Genomic DNA, 16,268 nt, shown 5'->3' on the forward strand with positions numbered 1-16,268 from the left:
TTTCTGCCTTGTCCGGTGTTATTGTGTTCCTGGATGCCATCACTGCAGGCAACCGTCAGGGGGCTGGAGTTGTGTGCACCACCTTTCCTGCTGATCCCGGGTTCTCTGAGGCTTCAAGCTCAGCTGCCATGGCCAGGGGACCAGGATTGCAGGCACAGCCTCCACTGTTCCCTTGGTTTTGTCTCCTCTATCTGTTCCACCCATCTTTTTTTTTTTTTTTTTTTTTTTTTTTTTTTTTTTCGGTACGCGGGCCTCTCACTGTTATGGCTTCTCCCGTTGCGGAGCACAGGCTCCAGACGCACAGGCTCAGCGGCCATGGCTCACAGGCCCAGCCGCTCCGTGGCATGTGGGATCCTCCCGGACCGGGGCACGAACCCATGTCCCCTGCATTGGCAGGAGGACTCTCAACCACTGTGCCACCAGGGAAGTCCTGTTCCACCCATCTTCAAATGTACAGATATGTGGAATTATCTGGCATCCTGGTGTGTTGGACAGAGGCACCTTTGTTGAGTTGTGGATGTTTTATTGGTTGTAGATTGAAACGGAGGGACAAAGGAAACATCTCACTCTACCATGATGCTGACATTGCTCTCCCTTGTTCTTTTATTCTTTATCCTATAAAAGCTTCCTGCCTTCCACCCCATTCTGCAGTTCTCTGAAGGAAGACTCCACTTCATAGTTTGCCCACTTAGTTTGTTAGTATCACCTAAATTGTCTTCTTTAATCATTTTTTAACACTCTGCATAGTAAATGGGGATCCCAAGAATGTCAAGGTTGGAGAGAGCTTTAGGAGCCCTCTTTCCTTTCCATCCATCAATTTATTCAACATAGAAACTTCTACGTTGAGCTCCTACTATGTGTCAGGCACTATGCTAAGCAAGAATAAGATGTAGTCCTAACCAGGGTTATATGTGGTTAGAAATCACTATTTCCCAGTGTAGCCCACTTCACCTTGAAAAATATTTCATATTAGAAATATTCTGTTTACATCGAAATAGAATTACAAAGGAGCCTGTATGTTTGGAGAAAGTGAGTTTATAGTGGTTGGAACATAGTTTAATGAATAACTTGCTACTTCCTGAGGCAGCCTAACAGCTTTTTTATTTTTTCTTTCTTTTTTTTTAAATTAATGAATTAATTTATTTATTTTTGGCTGCGTTGGGTCTTCGTTTCTGTGCGAGGGCTCTCTCCAGTTACGGCGAGCGGGGGCCACTCCTCATCGCGGTGCGCGGGCCTCTCACTATCGTGGCCTCTCTTGTTGAGGAGCACAGGCTCCAGACGCACAGGCTCAGCAGCCGCGGCGCACGGGCTCAGTTACTCCGCGGCATGTGGGATCCTCCCAGACCAGGGCCCGAACCCGTGTCTCCTGCACCGGCAGGCAGACTCTCAACCACCGCGCCACCAGGGAAGCCCCAGCCTAACAGCTTTAACTGTTAGAAAACTTCACTTGTCCACTTTGTCAAAATCATCCTGGTAAGATGAAGTCCGCAAGTTTATAAAATGTTCCTCTTTTTCGCCAGTAATATTTTTACTGAAGTTTGACTTTTCTGATATTTATCGCTTTATTTTGGTTAGTGTTTTCATGGAACATTTTTGTTTGCTTTTTGTGGGTTTATTTTTAATTTCAACATTTCTGTATCATGTATTTTAAATATTTCTTATAAGCATCATATAATTGGGTTTTCTCAGTCTGACAATCTATGTCTTTTAATTGGAACATTTAGTCCACAAACACTTAATATAACTACTGAAATGTTTAGATTTGAATTTACCATCTAACTACTGGCTTTCTACTTGTTTCACTTTTTCTATGTTCCTTTTAGATTGATTATATTTTATTATTCTATTTCTCTCACTATTATCTATCTTAGTAGTTTTACATTATTTTACCACTCTTTTTGTTGTTATAATAAAGATTACAGCAAGCATATCTGACATATCAAAGTCTAATAAAAGTTAGTATTTTTACCTCTTCCTTTACCTTGCTACTTAGTGTGTTGTTAGACCAGCAGCATAAAAATCACCTGGGAGCTTGTTAAAATTTAAAATCTCCAGCCCCACTCCAGACTTTTTGTTCAAAATCTACAATTTAACAAGATCCCTAGATTATTCATATATTAAAAATTTGAGAAATACTGCTTTATGGCACTTTAACTCCATTTACTGTATCATAATTCGTATACCATTTTGGTGTATTTTATTTGTTTTAAACCCACAAGATACCTAATCATTGTTTTAGACAGTCAATATTCATTTATATTTACCAACAAATATATACTTTTCATTTATGTTTATTCCTTTCTATATTTCTGACCTTTCATCCAAGATCTTTTCGCTTTTGCCTGAAGTACACATACATCTTTAGTGTGGCTTTTCATAGTTTTTGTTTGAAAATTTATTTCCCTGTCATTTTTAAAACTTCATTATGGATATTTTCAAACATATATAAAAGTAGAGAGAATAGGATAATAAATCTGATTTACCCATCCCCAGTTATTGATATATGGCCTATCTTTTCTTTTTTATACTCATTTATGTCCTACCCCCTGACACCGTATCATTTCATCTATAAATATTTCAGTGTGTATCTCTGATATATAAGAAATTTTTGTTTACAACACAACCCCAATTTCATTATCAGACCTAAGAAATTAACACTAAATTCTTAATATCAACAAATATCCAGTCAGTGTTCACATTTCCCTAATCACCTTATAGATTTCAGTCTGTTTTCAACTAGTTAAAAGTATTGCTTGTATCTTATACTATTCCCCTTCTCCATTTTCTTTACAAATGTATTTTATTTTGAAGAATTTTTGTTTTTTTTTGTTTTTTTTTTTTTCTTTTTGCTGTATGCGGGCCTCTCACTGTTGTGGCCTCTCCCGTTGCGGAGCACAGGCTCCGGATGCGCAGGCCCAGCGGCCATGGCTCACGGGCCCAGCCGCTCCGCGGCATATGGGATCCTCCCAGACCGGGGCACGAACCCGTATCCCCTGCATCGGCAGGCGGACTCTCAACCACTGCGCCACCAGGGAGGCCCTGTTGTTTGTTTTATAAAGTTTCTCATAGTCTGGATTTTGCAGATTGCAATCTTATGTTGTTATTTAAAATTGTCCTGAATGCCCTATACTTCCTATATATTAGTAGATAAATCTAGAAACTTGGTAATTTTGTTGATAATATTGTTACTTTCATTTGGAGGGACATAATATCTAATTCTCTCTCTTTTTATGATACCAACTGTTGGTGATCATTGTGTACATCTATTAATTCTTTGAGGGTTGCAAAATGATCCTACCATTCTATCATTTTTTTTTTAATTTGACTATTAGCTAAAATATTCTATAAAGGGAAATTTATCATAATCAACTCTTCATTTATTCATCAGTAAGATACAGATCTTATTTTAAAAAGAAAAAAACAACAAGCAGGATAAATGCTTGATTATTCCCCATATTCACCAGTTTTCAAAATAATGAGCTGGTCCATAGCATCTGCCACAGGTGATCAGTAAGGGTTATTTTAAGGGGATAAAGGTCATTTTAAATACATGGGTTTAAACATATTTTATGTCTTTCTATCCATTTCAGTTATTATCCCTATTGATGCACAAATTATCCTGTCTTTGGCTGATTGGGGATATTTTGACAAAACCTTTTTTTTCTTTGATAGCTTCTTTGCTATCTGGTAGTACAAGATATTGCAGTTTCATCTTGCAAATTTAAATATCTAAAATAAGCCATTTCTCTAAGAAAATCTGATTGGGTTTTTTTTTTTGGTAGAAAAAAAGACCACAATCTGTGCATGAAGGATGTTAATCGCTACCAGGGTACTCTTTGCTTCTAGGTTTATTTGCTTTATTTTTACTTTCATTTTTATAGTTTTCCTTTTACTTGTAAAATTTTGTTTCATAGTGATTTAAAATAAGTATCTGGTTATAACATCAAATCTACAAGATAAGGTATATACCATTATGTCTAGATTCTACATATCTCCTACGCATGTATTTCCTCCCTCCCTATAGCTAACTTTTAAAATTTTTATAAACATTCCATTTTTTTCTTATTATAAGGAAACATGCATACATAGTAGCATCAATTCCCCACTTACCCCCTTTTCCAGATACATGATGCAAAACCTTTATGCTTTTACCACCTTGCTTTTCTCATTTAAAAATATATCCTGGAAATGACTCCATGGCTGAGATTTCCCTCGTTCCTTTGGACAGCTAAATTGTACTCCATTGTTTATTACTCCTCTTGTTACTCATGAAAAGCATAGTAAATTTCCCAACATTAATCTATAAAATGACTCAAATTTGCTTTTTAAGAAACTGCCCAGAGTGATGGCAGCAAAGTGACTATGTAGGCACCTCCAAGCTCCGAATTCCACCACAGAAATATCAAGAAATAAGCAGAAACTTTGTCAGAACTCTGGAAAATAGTCATAGGTTTACATTAACCAAGTGAACACGGAATCTAGAAAAAGTTAACTTAAAAACAGTAGAAAAGCTTCTAGGCATTTTACTCGCCATTGCCCCGCCCCCTTCTCTGGCTCAGCCACAGTTGAAGACAGCAGCCTCCATTCCCAGTTGGGGCACCCTAGTCCCTGGTTCCAAAGGAAGCAGAGCAGAATTTATTTTCAAATTACTGTGTAAATCTTTATAACTTGACTGGGGGGCTACCTGAAGGAATGATGCAAAATGCTCATCTCTGTTTTGCCTAAGTTGGAATTCACTGAGGCTAGAAAAGCAGTGGGCATCATTTGAAAACATTGCAAAGTAGATAAACAATTCACAGGCAACTGAGGCAAGAGATTACAGTTGAGACAACAGATAGCCTGTCTTAGGAGAAAAACCCGGGGAGTTTCTTTGTGAAATTGGAGCAATCAAAAGCACTCATAGGGCTTCCCTGGTGGCGCAGTGGTTGAGAGTCCGCCTGTGGATGCAAGGGACACGGGTTCGTGCCCCGGTCCGGGAAGATCCCACATGCCGCGGAACAGCTGGGCCCGTGAGCCATGGCCGCTGAGCCTGCGCATCCGGAGCCTGTGCTCCGCAACGGGAGAGGCTGCGGCAGTGAGAGGCCCGCGTACCGAAAAAAAAAAAAAAAAAGAAAGAAAGAAAATCATCAGTATGTAAGACTAGGCAGAGTCCTTAAGACTTGACACCAAAAGCATGATCCATAAAAGGAATAATTGAGATATATCACTTGGTACCCACCTCTCCAGGCCAGAAAAGTGCACTGTCATTTACACACACATCTCCCAATGGCAGATATACCTGCAGACACACACACTCACACACACACCCCGCCCCCAGCTCTGTGTCTGAGAGCCCCCAAGGTCTGGTCAGGGATTTGAGGGCAGGTGCTTGGTGGGTCAGCTGGAAAATCTTCCTCAAAGTCAGGCAGACACTGAGAGCACTGCTCGTGAGGGCACAGATCAGGAAAGGAATGACACAAAATAATCAAGTGTGGCAGGTGCACATCACAATTCACATGACCAAAGGCTCAGGAATCAGTCAGAAATATATGTTTCGGGAGTATGAAAAGTAAGGTATACTAGCAGGAGCTTCAAGAGTTCACAAGAATATCTAAAGACCTTTCAGTGAAAGAGGCTCATATTTGAAGCTTGGGGATAGAAAGAGACAGATTTGGTTAGAGGAACACATGTTAAGTTGAGGGCAATGTGCTGGGTGCGGAGCTAGGAGCAGAACAACACAGTCAGGAACACAAGATAAGCAAAGGGAACAAATACTCAGCTGTAAGTTCCAGAGACTAACATACAACATGGTGACTACAGTTAATGGTAATGTGGTATATACTAGAGATTTACTAAGAGAGTAGGTCCCAAGCGTTCTCACCACACACACCTGCACACACAGGTAACTATGAGACGCGATGTGTATGCTGCTTTGATTGTGGTAATCATTTCAGTGTATACATACATCAAAACATCACATTGTACACCTGAAATATATACAATTTTTGTCAAAAATAAACAAAAAAAAATTTTTTAAAGGACACGAGGTCAGGAATGAGGCCTTTCAAACGAATGCCTAGGAAGAGTTCGTGATTTACCAGACTCCCAGTAGGGCATGAGGCTTTTCTCTTTTTGGGGCATCTTAAAGGAACCCAGCACATCTTGACAGCCAGGATCCTAGAATATTAGACCTGAAGGAGTACTTACAGGTTGCCAACTTTCACTGCAATGAGCTTATTAGTAGAAAGGATAAGTGGTGTCCCAATGTCCTGAACCAAGTTCACAGCAAAGCCAGGACTAGGACTCAGACCTCCTTATTCCTGTCGATTTCCTTAGTCATTGGCTCTACTGCAGTGTTTAGTTCATGTTTGTTTAAGCACGTAACTCAGATATAATGGGGAGGAAATACGTAATTTTTCTGTCCCTTGATATATGGGTGAAATTTCTTCAAATCCCTACCCTGTGACATGTAGTAGTCCAAAGCCCTCTGAGATTTCTCCAAATTTCCAAGGAGTAGAAGGCAGCTAAGGTTCTCCCGGCTGTCTCTGAGGAGCTTTCTAGTGCTCTACCTCTCCACACCATGTGGCCACAGCCTGATACTTGGACCCAGCCATACCCACAAAACCCACCCAGGCATATTGGGTACCTCCTGCCACAGATTAAGAGGAGCTGCCTTAATTACATATTTAATTCTTTAATTGACTTCTAGGTATGCAAACTTTTATCCCTGGCAACTTTCACCCATTCTTTAGAAACTGAAGGCTGAAATCAACACATCAAATTTCTTCAACTAAAAAATACTGTAATGTCTGCATATCACCAGTGCTCCTTAGGTGTCTGGTAGTGGTACACAGTGTAAACCTTAAACAGAGCAAAGAGCAATTTTCCTTAAGCAAAAATTAGTTTATATGGGAAAAGCAAAGGACTTGCAATTTGGGACAAGCAAACTATGTTGAACCATAAGCAAGTCTGGAGAACAAATGGGGAGGGGTTGTTTTGAACAAAAGTTCACTGGAGGAGAATGAGATTTTGAAGTGGTGGCTGCTTCTCATTGGCTGAAGACTAGGGCAGCTTACTGTTGCCAGGTGAGAGAGGAAATCTTCCTCCTTCCTGCTGAACTATACAAGCTGCAATGTGTGGCACGTGCGACAGCCCTCCCTTCGTTGCTTCCCAACTCCAATTTTGGATTAGGTTTCCTTAACACATTTTCACAACAGTATAGATATATAACAGAGATCACTTAGATTCCCTGTAATATTTGCCGAAGAAGGAAGTGAGGTCTTGAGTCTGGCCGAGGGAAACTAAATATTGGGTTGGCCAAAAAGTTCATTCAGCTTTTTCCGTAGAGTCATGAAAAACCTGAACGAACTTTCTGGCTAACCCACTAGTTACCTCTTTAAAAATCAGTTTAACAGTCATTGAAAATAGTATTTTAAGTAACCTGCCAAATTTCTGCAGAATCAGTTTCCACATCATGGCTAGTCTAGTAAAGAAAATTAGATAAACACCTCATAGAGATAAAATGTTAAATGGTAGTTATTATTAATGTCTCTTTTTAACATCCATGGAGCGCATGTGTGGTGCAGACTTGGTTTTTGGTCTCATGGAGCCTTTAATCATTCGAATTATTGTGTGAACATCCACTTACCTGTTTTTCTTTCAAATACATCAACCAAGCCACCAGTCACCATACACAAAACAAAGCCACTTCTTTAACGGATTTTTTTTCTTCCCCTAACGGATTTAGACTTGGGAGTACTTGTTGAGAATGTTAATGTACTAGGCAGTATAGTGTTATACATGGTTACAGTAACCAGAATAAGATAAAAAGCTACTGTTATTAAACAAAGATACATTAGGGTTAACTTTGTAAAGAAGAAAAAAACAAATGAATATTCCCAGATCTTCCCAAGTCCTTGAATGTGGTAAAGAAAACATGAGACAGAGACCATTAACGTAACAAATGGATGACTGTATTAAGAGGAAAGGACACGATTGGTGTTTGCCTCCGTCCATTCAGGAAAACAAGCACACAGGCTTATACAATACTTTGGTTTAAAAATGATTCATAATATCAATGTTAAACCTGATATTGAAAGAATCCAATGGGTCACAAGGTGTAAAAAACGAACCACTGAAACACAAGCTTGCATAGATGAATGAATGAAGCTGTATAACTGGCACTGAAGGGAGTCTTGAGCACTGGACTCTGAATGACGTTAGCACCTCAGCCGCCCAAGACATAAGAACGTCTCCAGCACCACATTTCTCACTTTCCCCAATTAGGTCATGAGCAGAAACCTGTGCTGTATGAAGGTGGTTTGAAACAGATTGTTTCCATCAACCTCTTCCAGAAGCGTGCACACATACCCACTGGTACCCAACATCAGTCACCTTAAGGCATCCAGTGTCCCTCACAGTTTCACTTAATCTCTAGATAGGCATGTGATTTGAGGTGGCCTCCTTGTTTCCTGTCCTCAGACTGGCAACTCTATTCCATTAAGGTTCTGTTCAGTTCCATGAAGTAACTATTTCAAAGCTGCCTTTCCCTCTGGGGCTTGGCTACAAACTGATGAGCACTTGAGATAATATCTCACTTGTTTTTTAAACATCTACTTTCCAAATGTCAAAGGGCTTCTTACCAAAGCATCCAAAACCTCTGGGCGCTGTGCAGTTACCTCTCTCAAGAGGATACTTTTCCAAATTTTGAGACAAATGACAGCACCACCTCAAATTTCCTGAGCAACTTGATTTATATGAACAAACTCCTATACTTTATACTTCGGCACCTTTCAAAATACAATAGTGTGTTGGGATGGATTCTTCTTAAGGAAAACTGTATTACAGAGAATTCTCATTTTGGAACATCATTTTTATATGCTATCATAATACTTCATGAACTAAATACTGGGTTGCCTTTAAGAGGCAGGTGAAAAATATAGTTATATCCGAGAAAGGGCATTTGGCTTTCAGTTTATGACAAAGCTGAAGGTATAGCCTACGGGGATTTCAGAGGCTAATTCAATAAGAAATTTTAGAAATTCTGATATCAAAAACCCTCTCACTAAATTTAACAGTTAGAAACTCTTTTAGCAATTATGGTCTGAAACTCAGTGCAACAAAAACTTATCCTAAGTACACGTATGATGTGTAATAGTATATTCTCTGAACTGTCTTCTCTTTGCTGTCCTTAATCCTTGCTCTTTTGTGAAGGAAATGTCACTTGACCCCTGTCTTTCAATTCTTCCATTCTTTCTATATGAAACTCAGCAATGAATCATGGGGCACTAAGTTACACAATTAATTCTGTTCTTATCTGAAATGCCTTATGCTATGAAAACGTTACTCAAGATGAGAGAAAAATTTTCTAGTTTTCTGAGAATACACAAAAACATTTAAGTCTATTAGGAACATATATCTAGGCAGTGTTCACACATATTTAAGGGCAAAGAGAATGATTTTTAGTACCAGACATTTCCACAAATCAACATGATTACTTAGATGATTGTGTTAGTCTGTAGCATCAAATACAACCCTAAAAAACACTCTGATGTCTCCCCTACCATAGCAAAAGTTTCTGATTGATTTTCTCTTAAAAGTAATAAAATAGAAACACTTCATATCAACAAATCTCCCATTTGAGTAAATGTCTCTGTTTTGTTTGGTTTTCTTTTTTTGTTAATGTATGCATTTTAATACGTAAGAGTGTTGGTGAAATTCTTACAAAACATAATGACTTCACACTGCATAAGAGAACCTTTGGAAATATCTTCTACACAGTAGCCACAGAAAAGGAGGACAGTCAACTCTCAATTATTCAGAAAGTGATCACCTGAAGAATCCGGTCAGGAAATTCTCTCTCGCCTACTACCAGCCTTCTTGGTCATGCCACTGCTCATTCATAGATTGAGAGGCGATTTGAAATGGAATGACATACCTATCAGTGTGGACGTCACTCACAGCTTGGTGTGAGGATGTTCAAAGCTTCTGATGATGACAATGTCTGGGGCTCACCTGTGAATTTTATATCTCAATGGAGAGTTGACAGTCATTCACATATAGGAAATATAGTACACTGACCTTGGTCAGAATCAAACTAATTTAAGGCAATACTGCTCCTCACAGACGTTGCTGGCATACAGTGCGGGTCTCCTAAGAAAAGTGACTCTGTAGAAGTGAGGATTTCCTACTTTACCCTTTCCTTCCTGATTTCTCTAGAAATAAATTCAGCATTTCTAATGAGAGTTAAATGGCAGGAGTAACAACAGCCTCAACTCTTCCCTTTAACAGTCTTATGTATCCTCAGGGATAAAAGAGAGTCTTCCCAGAGAACTCCGGGTGACACTGTGACCCGTGCAGCATTATCAGGCCAGTCTCCAGTTTGCTTCTCCCTGCCCAGATGACCTACTATGGACTAGGGAGAAAAAAAGGATCCTATCACCAGTAAGATAAGCAATTATGGCTTTAAAACTCACAGGCACCACCAGATAGGAGGAAAAATGGGATCATTTTATCTAACTTTTCTCTGACTCCAAGCAGTAAGCAATGGACAAAGTACTCTAAAAATCTGTTTTTTGTCTTCGTTTCTTTTCCTTTTCATTCAAAGAGCAGGTTTTGATTTCTGTATGCTTGTTTCTAAAAAGCCAGTATTATCAGAACATGTCACACTATGTAACAGTGAAATCTACCTGAAGGATTCCCTTTTCTGTATTAACGTCCCCAACACAAACAGTGCTTTCCAAAAAGGGGAAAAAGCCTTTGAGTGCAAGTTCTATTTTGTTCTCAGTCCTTCAGAAAGCTGCTTACACAGGGGTCTTACGCCTTTATTTGGCTGAGGATATTACAGCCAATCACCACAGTTATCTTTCAAGGAGATCATCACTGAATAAATGAATAACCTTGGTACTCCTCAATGTTGATTTTTATATAAAGACAACACTCATTAAAAACCAAGGCCCTAGAATGTTAACCACTTATGTGGTAAACTGAATGCACCATATTATACCAGGTGTTTCCAAAGAGCAATTTGGCACAAGACAAAATTCAGAGAACATTTGACAGTAGTAAAGAAAAATAATAATCAGTTGAAAGTTAATTAGTTTTATACTGAAAAGTCCCAAGATTGTGCGAAAGGTACGGACAATATCAGCAACGGATTTATTCATGGTCCAGTCCCACTGCGGGCTACAGTAGAGAAGAAAAGGGGAAAACAGGTCTGGTTCCTAATTTCCTCATGAGTCCAGTGGAACACAAGGCCCAATTTCACACATTATGGAATATGTTGATCTAGATCCAAGTGGTCACTGCCATTCTAAAAAAGGTTTTCCTCCTGGGAGCATCTATCCATATCTTTTCTAATTTAGATGTTTCTCTATGATCGAAAACCATATAGTCTTTTCTTCAGTTCATTAGTCTGTTGCTGGTTGTTGTAAAGTCACTTGGGAAATAGTAAGTCCAAGACTTTGTATGCAAAGTCACCTTCTAAAAATTGCAGTGTTATTTTAAAGCATGTGTAGCAACCGTCCAGTCTCCCAATAAAATTATGTCTAACAATGGTTAGACAGTAGAGTCACATTATTTTCAACTCAGAACATTTAATCTTATCCTTATCTAACCTTGCTTCCAGGCGATGACTTACAAAAAGTTAGGTTGGGGCAATGAGGTGTGCATGTCCAGTAGCCTTATGATAAGGCTCCACAACACACTGTGCTCATTCAGTGACACTGATGTTAATGAGACCTGGTCTCCACAGAACAGAGGTATGGAAACAGAAAGATTTTCCAAGGCCAGAAGTATTAGTTTACATCACAACATTAAAGCATAATACATTGTGGGCCTAAAAATTAAATTGCGTGTGTTCCAGCAGTAGGAACAGAAACAAAATAAATGCTTCCATATTTATATAAAAATGACTAAGTGAAAAGCAGAGAACACAGTGAAGAATGTCTGACAGTTTCTTAAAATACAATTGTTAGTTGCTTCTATAGTCTCAAAGATAACAATTACACTATTTGAATGAGAGTAAGAGGAATTCGACTGGTTGAATTTGATCTGTCTCCTTACTCACAGGGAAAGAATTATTCTGATACTCCTTAAAGTGTTTGCTTTACAAAAAAAAATTAAATTAAATTAAAATATTTTAAAATTCTAATCTTTTAAAAACCTTAAAAAAATAACAAATTTTCAATACAGATGCTGAATTTGTGTGTCATGAGGGAAATACCACCTTTGGCCACTCACTAAGACAGCTGAAACATTAACATCCTGGTCACGTGTTAACTGACCTGATATTTTTTTTTGAGTAAAATATATCCAGTTAGCATTTTATAATAATAAATATGACTGGATGAAGTAATACATGAGAGACAAGAGAAATGTAGAATTTGAAAAGAAGAACTGATCATTGTATGAGATAGAAAAATAAACATTTATAAAATAAAAATATGGCAAATGTTGCCCATTTGCCTGATTTTCAAGTAAAAATATACTGTTTTTTTTCTTTAAAGCTACCATAAAAAACTTTTTAAAACATGAAGCAAAATCACAGGGCAGACAAAGAAAAATATAGCAGTACTGTAAATCAACAATACCTAAACTTTGGATATTGAAATCACCCTCTGGAATTTGACTTAAGGCTAGGATCTCCATTTGATCTGCCCTTGCCTATTTAAATAAAGACTTTTTCTCATTCATTTCATCCTGAACATTCAAAGTCCTGTTATTCTTCCTTTCCCCAATTTTCCGAAATGACTACATCCTTAAGGGTTTTGTTTCTTTCTAGATTATCATTTTCCCAAAACTTAATTCTTAGATATCTTTTACTTAAGTTCATACAGTCCAAAAACTTTATGAAACTAAAGATCTTTCTCAAAATGAAAAACCCAAATCTGCTCTGAGAAACTAGTCTAAAAAGCTTCCTGAATATTGCCCAACTTTAAAGACTATCTCAAAAGATAAGGCAAACAGAAGCCAGAAAAGAATGGATTAACAATTTTTCTCAAGTCACCCACAGATTTCTTTCCTAAACAAACATCATACTAAAATGCCCAAAACGTCAGATTCATACAATGAAAAATAACAGGAAGTCAGGCTGAAAGGATATTATTTATATATATAGCATGACTGATATTTATGTTAACTAACTAGTATGGGAAAAGAGGCATTTCCATGAGGTTAGAAGATGGAAAAAAATTCCATATTTCTTGAAGAGGGCTTTAAAGGTCTGGCACAAAAGGAATCTAATGCCCATGTGTCATTAACAAATGTGTAGAACCAAATAGTTGGATGAAGAGCCCCTTTATCAACTTCATGCCCAATTAATCTATTTATTGACAAATACACAAAATATTTTTGAGAGGTTGCCAACATATGCTGCTATGATCAATCTTACAGCTAGAGAAAATGATGGCAGCATCATGTATATAAACATCTTTCCAATCCCATTCCCCTCGGCTTTATAAGTAAATGTAAAATAAGAGAAGGGATACACAATTTTTCATTTTCAGTTTTTCGATTTTCAGTTGATTTTGCACAGACTTTAGTTAAAACTTCACAGAATTAAATTTTTGCTAGTAAATACTAATAAATGGTCCAATGCCCAGAGGCTTCAGAAAGCCTTGCTATCGAGGAGGCAATGGCAGCGACAGTGTTAGTGAACGACATCTAGGCCAATCTTCCCAGGAGGGCGTGTAAGGATACGTAAAACCTCTACAGTCCTGGTAGTCTGTTACATATTTCAACTGTTCCAGGTTTTTTTTTTTTTAATATTTTATGGTTGTGCATTTTTTTTCTTTCCTTGAATAGTAAAAAGCAAACGTCTCTGTCTTTTAATATATCATACACTAATGAACCAAAAAAAGCTATTTCTTATATTCTTTTATTCTGCATTTCATCCAAATGTTGTGTTACTTTGATCATTATCTCCACAAAATTCTAATTGCTAACTAAGCCTATTCCCTAGATATCAATACTCCATACCTAACGAAAATGGCATTTTATAGAGCTCTTAGATACTATACCCCAGGAAGCATATGCAGCATAAAGGTGGCCAATATTCAGAAGCTAGATTTTCTTGTACTGCCCAAGTGATCAGGAATAACCAAAACATTTTAAATGAATGAAAATTATTTATGGTCTAATAAACACTTGAGGATAAATCTGAGGAATACAAAATATAGGAGAAAAAAATAAGCATGGAATGCATTCTGTATCATCCAGTAATTTTGCTACAGTGAGTCCGCTTTCAAGGCAGGTTCCTAGGTTTTTACGGCTTATAATGGAAACCTGGAGAGAGAAGGAAAAGAGAAGAACGATGAAGGAAAAATCTCTGAGACACTTTTTCTCCCTGCTCAGTTAAAATAATTTACCTATATTTATATGCATTTCAAGTGGTTCATATTTTGTTTGTTTTTGTTTGTAAGAATACAATTGGCTCTCCATATCTGCAGGTTTCCCATCCACCATGGACTGAAAATATTCAGAAAAAAAATTTCCAGAAAGTTCCAAAAAGCAAAACTTGAATTTGCCATATGTTTGCAAGTATTTACAGAGCATTTACACTGTATTGTGTATTGTAAGTAATCTAGAGATGATTTACAGTCTAGGGGAGGACGCATGGCAAATGCTATGCCATTTTATACAAGGGTCTTGAGTATCTGAGGATTCTGAGATCCTCGGGGGTCCTGGAGCCAATCTCCTGCAGATAACCAGGTTGTATTTACATTCAGAATCAATGTGTTTTTTTAATATTATGTATCAGATATATGTCAAGGACAGGAAGGCACCTCTTAAAAGTGATGCATGTATATAATTTGAGAAAGAAGATCATGAACTTCCTCCAGTTAAACAAGGGATGGTAAAAAGGCTACCAACTGATGAAAATTGTAGTGTATGGGTTATTTTGATAATATTCAACTAATCTCATCTTTTAAATAATGGTTTTTGTCAATGTCAACATTGGATGAGTGATAGAATGATAGGGAAGCAAGAGAAGGAGAGCTTTTAAAAAAATACAAATGCCTGGCAAAACCTGCCCCCAGAAATTCTAATTTAATTAGTCTAGAGTGGCACCTGTGCAATGGTATCTTGTCATCACCTCAGAAAAGAAAATTTAAGTAAGTTTGGGAAGGCAATCATTAGATTTGGGAAAGGATAATGAAAACATCACCTAATAAATCTTCAAAACCATAAAAAAACCCAAACATCAATTGATAAGACCTAATCTTTGTAAAGTCTGCTGCAATCTGCTTTCATATATTTTACTCATATAATCCTGACCATGCTGATACCATTAAAATCACCTCCATTTTTAGATGAGCAACTTAATATGAGAAACTACATTTTCATCATTCATTTTATGACTGTCATAAAAATACATATAAGGGAACGCATATGGTTAGCAGAGGAACTAGACCCAATTATTCCTTTCATTTTAAAGATCTGGTCCAACTTAGATCTCATATTTTTTTGTCATTTTCTTTGTCCCATTTTTCTTCCATGTGATGTGTTTTGTGTAATGTGTGTATGTATGTGCGTATTTTAATCTAATAAAGAGAATCATGGGCAGATGAGAAACAAGAGCCAAGACAGGAAAAGCCCAGTAGCTCTAAGTGGGGGACATAGTCACCCTTTAAGAATCTGATAAAAGCTATGAACGAACTCTCTCTGGACCCTTGAACAATGTGGGGTTTAGGGGTGCTGATTCTCTGCACAGTTGAAAATCCATGTATAATTTATAGATGGTCCTCTGTATATACATCTGAAGATTCAGCCAATATGGATGGTGTAGTACTGTAGTATTTATTATTGAAAAAAATCCATGTATAAATGAACCCCTGTGCAGTTCAAACCTGTGTTGTTCAAGGGTCAACTAACTGTACATAGAAAAGTCCTATATTCAGCTTAAGGTGTTTGCTTTCTGTTTTTTAATCATTTTTGTTTGTTTTCCAAAAAATGAAGAGTACTATAATGATCTTCCAAGAGGAAGAATAACTTATTTTTCCACTCTAGTGATCTATAAGAGAGCATCTGGCTTTTCCACCACAGCATGAGGATTATTAAAACGGATCTTAAACCTCACCATATATATTTTTATTACCTTTATGAGAAGACTCTGACTTTGAGAAATGACGTGTGGAATTATGCTGGTTTGTAAAATGAGTGTAATCCAAATCCTCAGCCTCTGTCATGGTAGGTGGTAGTGGCCTGAAAATAAGTTAGAATTTAAAGAGATACTCTAAGGAGTAATGACAACAATTCCACCTCTCACTGGATCACTTGGCAAAGACATT

At 37.6% G+C, this 16,268-nt stretch overlaps 1 protein-coding gene across 2 annotated transcripts in view; it reads right to left on the reverse strand.

Moving 5' to 3' along the window:
• Positions 1–7,930: 7,930 nt before the first annotated feature.
• Positions 7,931–16,268, reverse strand: part of CCDC50 (coiled-coil domain containing 50) — a gene marked incomplete at its 5' end in the record, with an annotated part of 66,681 nt that continues 58,343 nt past the window's right edge. For both annotated transcript variants that reach the window (XM_082624417.1, XM_082624416.1), the window contains 2 exons: positions 7,931–14,262; positions 16,076–16,182. In XM_082624417.1, the coding sequence (XP_082480543.1) occupies positions 14,243–14,262; positions 16,076–16,182 (127 nt within the window). In that variant the 3' untranslated portion in view covers positions 7,931–14,242. The remainder of the gene's footprint in view (positions 14,263–16,075; positions 16,183–16,268) is intronic.

This window comes from Mesoplodon mirus, assembly GCF_964341445.2.
Source record: "Mesoplodon mirus genome assembly, chromosome: 6".
NCBI classification, from domain to species: Eukaryota; Metazoa; Chordata; class Mammalia; order Artiodactyla; family Ziphiidae; genus Mesoplodon; species Mesoplodon mirus.